At 41.3% G+C, this 6,201-nt stretch overlaps 1 protein-coding gene across 1 annotated transcript; it reads right to left on the reverse strand.

Annotated features, from left to right (window-relative positions):
• Positions 1–514: 514 nt before the first annotated feature.
• Positions 515–1,806, reverse strand: LOC149828788 (uncharacterized). Its single transcript, XM_090016974.1, has one exon. The coding sequence runs from the start codon at positions 1,610–1,612 to the stop codon at positions 686–688; it is 927 nt and encodes a 308-aa protein (XP_089873100.1). The 5' UTR covers positions 1,613–1,806; the 3' UTR covers positions 515–685.
• Between the last annotated feature and the right edge of the window lie 4,395 nt (positions 1,807–6,201).

Here is a 6,201-nt window from a genome sequence, read left to right on the forward strand (position 1 = left end):
AATAAAATTCAATGGAGTAATTACCACTTAAATATTAGGACTTCATCTTACCCAAATGCAGCACTAAAAAAAATCGACGTGTTGCTGCAGCCTGCCTGCAGTAGAAAATACCTTTGCAAACCAAAAAAACAGATTTTTTCAAAACTTTAAAAAAAAAAAGACCAAGTGTTCCGCTTCCTTTACTAAGGGCAACTGCACATTATCCACAGCCATTGTGAAAGCATATAAAATATCAAGAGGATGCTTGTTTAGACCACCTGACAATCATTCCCTTGCATTCACACAAATGAGAGAATGATTCTCATTCAGCCCGTTTTCTCATACCCAAGCAAACGTGAGAAAATGGAGCAGAGAAAATGAAACAAATCTGATTTGCTTTCCCACTGAGCCGTGAGATTCGAAATCATTGTGTAAGATTTTCCTAAAACAAGAATCCTGGTCATAGATTCGTAGGCGCACAAACGTAAAAGAAGACTATACCAAAAATCCCACCATAAGATGAAAAAATTATCGCTCCAAATCAAGAAATATCCAGACTTCATAGATAATTAAAGTTTCTAACCATATTTAATAACCTAATTAATTATATTAAAAAGGATATCATACAAGAATCCCCAAAAGTTATTGCTCCACCTCAAACCAAAAACCTGGAGAAAAACGCAAAACTTAAAAAGAACTCCTTACTTCACGCGGGCAGTGGCGGTTTCCCCGCCCTCATTTCCAGCCGGGGAATCTGTCGGAGACCGCCGTTTCCCGGTGCCGGAATCTTACACTCTGCGCCAACATTCACAAGCGAACTGGTGTAATAAACGTGCTGACCGGCGTTTATCGGCGATGCCTCGTACGCAACCCGCCGGAACCCGGCGTCGGAATAGTGACTTCCCGGGAGCACGGCGGCGTGGTGTGGGACCCCCACGTACCCCGGCCCGACCATCACCGGAAAATAACCGAGCGGAGGACCCGCCGGCTGGATTCCCAGTGCCACCGGAGGAGGTGGCGGGGGAGGAAACACGTACGCCCCCAGATCGCCACCGGAAACGGCCTCGCTCGCCTGATTCTCGCTCGCTTCTCCCTCTTCCGCCGAAGAATCTGGAAGATGGGTGTCGTCTTTCTCGCCGGTAGGGATATTTTGCGGCGGATTCTTGGCCCGATCGTCGAGTCCGAAGAGGAAATCTGGGGTGGGAACCGGTGGGCACCGGCAGACCTCGAAGAGGAAGAGTCTCACCTTCCGGGTGCCTCTCCACCGGTCGTGCTCAGCCATGAGGTGCTCGATATCCTCGTCGTTGGTCACCGAGATCAGAGCGTCGAGATCTTCTCCGGGGAGTTGGTACTTGATCGAGATCGGGGCGATGCCGGAAAGGGAGGCGAGTTTGGCGATCACGGTGGTGAAGGAGGCCGTTGATCGGTCGAGGGAGAGGATCTTGGTCTCCCCTCCACAGTAGGAAAGGCGATTGTCGTGGGGCCTCGGCTGAATCCTACCGCCGTAGCTGCAGAGGAACTTCGCCCGGGCGTCAGGGGATCGTTGGGCGTCCCACGAATTGGGCTCCTCGATTTCCCTCAGCTCCGTCGATGGGTTGCCGGAATCGAAAGAGTTGCTCCCCTGAATCTCCATCCGGAGGGAGTGGTAGTGTTGAGTAGGGAAGAAGTGGTGTCAGGTGAAGGGGGGAAATGGGGTTGCTTTCTCTTTGAACCCTTTTTGAATTTTGGTGTGGTTGGGATGGTGGGCCTTCTTGTTTTTACCGTTTTGGGGTGGGAAAATGGAATGGGTTTTTGTTGAAGCAGAAGTGAAGGGCTCTTTCTCACAGAGAGAGATGGCGAATTTTGTAATGGGTATGGCTATTCTTTTTAACCCTTGTCAGGTTGAGAAAGGAAAGAAGATAAATGGGTTTGGAGGGGTTTCTGTGATGAAGAGAATGAAGGGGATCCAATGGCGGGCATTTATTATAGCAGTAAAGGTTTTTCTTTTCCGGGTAGAAGAGTCTAGTTTTTCCCTTTTCACAGAGAGAGAAAACAGTGATAAATTTTTTAGTGGGAGAAATGATCTACCGAGTTTATGGGGTTTAAAGAAAGGGAATGGAAGAGAAACAGAGGAGGAAGATTGATCAAAATGACAGGTCATTTTATAGCAGAGAAATCGATCTGCTTCGATTTGGTTAAAATAATGATTCTTGATGGGAAAACGGCGTGAAAAAAAAAATGAATGTACTGTGTAACGAGAGAGAGGCGCGTTGCCCTCTTCGCCGCACGTGGCGTCGCTGGCAGTGGCGCGTGCGTGAGTGGCTTGCACCTGCAAAAGCTGACTCATGTTCATCACTCGAATGGGTTGTACACCAGTTGGATGGTGGTACAATCAGGCAGCAACTGCTACCCACTTCGATTTTAGGATCGACGGCTGGGAATCGCTTGATGTCAAGTCCCATAGTTTATCTGAATCGTCCGTAGGCCGAACCGGGTTCGGCCTTAGTGTTAGAATGTAGACTTGAGACTAGACTCAAACTTGGTTATGTTGTCATGCTAGTTATTCCTTGGTTTTCTTGGTGCTGTACATCAAGTTTCTACTTTTTCCCTTCTTTTTTTGAACGGGTTACTTTTATAGATCAAATCCAAAGCTATCAAGTCAGTCTGTTCACGGGCACCACCAACGGGGGCTCCCCAAGTCTGGTAGGAGCAGCTAGTGCACGTCACCTTCTGTTGTTGGGACGTTGCAGGTTCAAAACCCAATGATATAGTTATATAACTGGTAGGGTCTGCCTAACCCGACTTAAAAAAGAAAAAAGAGTTCACTGGCACCAATGATTCTACAATTGAGTAACTTGGTCTCATTTCAACTGCTACCTAACACACGTACCCTTGAATCTTAAAAACTGGCTCTGGCTCACCAGGAAATATTGGACTAGCCGTTTTAAGCCCTACAGTTAAAAGGTTAAAATGGTCACACACAAGTCACCGCATACCTGGTGAGGTGGGTGAGCCTAACACATTCAAGTTAAGGATGTCAAGAGTTCGATATGTGGAGCATCTTACGTCCCCTGCCTTAAAAGCTAAAACCGGAGGCATCCTAAGAGATGGTCGAAGAGTTTTAACCACTAAGGTATGGACCATACGGTGGGATATCGATTTCAAAAATTGATCGTATTGTCCTCAAAAAGTGGTGCGTTCTCGCAAATACTCATAAATATGCCAAAATTTTTGCATGTTTAAAACCACTGATTCTGACTTATTTAAGATCATTTACCCTTTACAAAATATTTGTTTAAGTCTCCAACATTCATACAAATATGTTGAAAACCTTCTAACGTGGTTAAAATCATGGAAGAGATTCAAAATATATTTATAGAAACCTCTTGACATTTGACATTTGCACAAATATATTGCAAACCTTTGAACATAGTTAAAATCACCAAAAAGATTTACAATATTTTTGCACAGATCTCCTCACATTCTCACATATATATTGTGAACCTTCAAATGTGGTTAAAATCACTTACGAGATTCAAAAAATATCGACAATGAGTATTCCTTACATTCACATAATTATCATGCAAACCACTAAATATAAAAAAATCTTTGACAAGATTCATGTCATGTGGCATTCACATAAATCACCAAGAAATTATATAGAGCTTGAGGATAATACACACGGTTCTTTTGAGAGGCAAATAGAGTCGCAAAAAAACACAAGCATTTATAAGAGTATAAAATCATGCTACTATAAACATTTGAAGGTTTATAAGATATTTTATGCGAATGTCAAAATGTCTCATAAAGATCATGTAAATTTCTTTAGTTTGTTTGTAATCATATTTGGAGGTTCACAATATATTTGTGCAAATGTTAGAAGGTCGGTACAAATATTATGTGAATCTCTTCGGTAATTTCAACCACATTTGGATGTCAAGAAGTCTGCACAAATATGTAATTTTCTTGATTAATTTAATCATATTTGGAGGTTCATAACATATTTGTGCAAATATTAAGAGGTCCACACAAATATATTGTGAATCTTCTTGGCGATTTTAATCATATTTGAAGGTTCATAACATATTTGTGCAAACATAAGCAGGTCTGCAAAAATATGTTGCAAATTTTTTTAGTGATATTGATAATATTCGGAGGTTTGCCAAATATTTGTGTGAACGTCAAGAGGTCTGCACAAATATGTTGTGAACCTCTTCTGTTATGCACAAATGTATTGCAAATCTTCTTGGTGATTTTAACAATATTCGAAGATTCTCAATATATGTGTACAAATGTCAAGAGATTTGAATAAATATATTAGAAACCTTTTTGGTAATTTTAACCATATTCGAAGGTTCACAACATATTTGTGCGAACGTCTCAAGGTCAACACAATGAATTTGTGTGAACATCTAGATGTCCATGAAAATATGTTGCAAAGAATAAAATGATTCCAAATAAGTATGGGATCAATGATTTTGGACAGAGAAATTTTGTTGGCATATTTGTGGGTTTTTGCAAAAATGCACTTTTTAAAAACAACAGTACGATAAATTTTCGTATCAATTTCTCCTTTCCCAGACCACCTGAACTATGGGTTTCCTCCAATCGTTAAATATCAGACCAGACCAAAGTGAGAGAGGACGATGCGAAAGTGTTAGAGGACGATAAGGGAAGAAACCCCAACATTTTCACATGTGGAAAATTAGAGTTCTACATAGGAGAAGCATCCAAACAAGCCAAATGTTGTGGTTGAGGAAATGTGATTTCTCATTCCCAAGAATTCACATGAATCCAAACACACCCTTAATCATAAAAAGATATTTGTTTTTCCTTAACACAAGGGCCTAACCATCCCGCGCTTCAAACATAATGACCTAACTGACACGAGTCGCCCCACAGCTCGGATCAGGTGTCTGCATGTGTGCGTCGTACATCTAGGAAATACCAAAAGCCTTGCTGTTATCATGGTGGAGCCCAACTAATTGCTACTTGTTTTCTACTCTAGTTTAATACGTACGAGGCTAAAGAAGTGTTGAGGTGGAGAATATGATATGATTAAGAGAAGAATAAAGTCACTACTTAGGTTCATTTAACGTTTCATTCTGTCCCTGACTTCAATTGGAACCTCTCTCTTTTTTTTTTTAAATACTAACAGTAGAATCTTTTTGGATTTGCAAGCTAACTTCTGGTTGGTTGGTCAAATGCATGACCGCAGAGTGAGTGAGAACTAAGCATGTCAGATGCAAGGGCAAAAGCACTATGCATGAGAGAGTACAGCTCAATGAGCGTGTGTTCTTTTTTTTCCGATAGGAATGAAGCCGTGTGTTGGGGAATGGACATTTGGATCCCTTGCAAAGCAAGATCACAGGGACACCCCAATTTGGCTAAGTGTCCCTGGTTACATGAGCGAACATAGTGATACAGACACTAACACCAGGCGCGTCATCACGGTACTATCACGCGATCCCCGCTGACTTAATGTACTGGATGTAGTAGGGTTAGGGTTTGATAACAAAAAAAGAGGTCTAATTAACTGTCCAGATCAGAACTATTAGGTCTGGTTATTATATGGGTTGGATATGGTTTATGAAATTTTATACCAAACCCGTGTCTGATGTGAGTTTGGATTAATATCTGCAAAGGATCGGTTTTGTTTTATGCAATTCTTGTCTGATCCAAGAATAGTTTTTCTTATAAAAGATCCCATTGGACCCAGATCCAGGCATAATATGATCATCTCTTATTCAGATTCGGGTTCAGACCCACCATGTTTATAGGGTCCCTACCCTTTGACACCCCCCCTAACTAACAGGTGCAATCATTATTTTAATGTTTTTAAAATTATTGCAATAAAAGTATATTTTTAGTATTAAATATTAAAATAATTTTTATCGATTCAAAATTAAAATGCTCCATATCATCATGTCCTATTTTCAAAATTTTTTTGCATCGCATAGCATTGTATCTGTGTTTTATTTATGACATAACTGTCAAGCGTGGTGCACTTTCTAAAAACTGAAAACCAAATCTTAGCTCAAGCTTAGGTAGACCTTTCTGCTGTTGACGAGTATGGGAGAATACGAAAGACACTTCGGCTAGGCATAGGCTTTAAAAGAGGGTGAGACAAAGGATCTGGGTCCTATACTTGGTTAGGTGGGCTTGATCGACTAGTTTAAGTTGGCTAGGCTAGGTTGGTCGGGCTAGGTCTTGTAGAGATTTCGGCAGATTGACAGTGCTAAG

The sequence above is a fragment of the Nuphar pumila genome, chromosome 9, assembly GCF_984573655.1.
Source record: "Nuphar pumila chromosome 9, dmNupPumi1.hap1.1, whole genome shotgun sequence".
NCBI lineage: Eukaryota > Viridiplantae > Streptophyta > Magnoliopsida > Nymphaeales > Nymphaeaceae > Nuphar > Nuphar pumila.

Bases quoted from the DNA above. Each gene is read 5' to 3' on its own strand.
- LOC149828788 (XM_090016974.1), bottom strand. From the start codon at position 1,612: ATGGAGATTCAGGGGAGCAACTCTTTCGATTCCGGCAACCCATCGACG.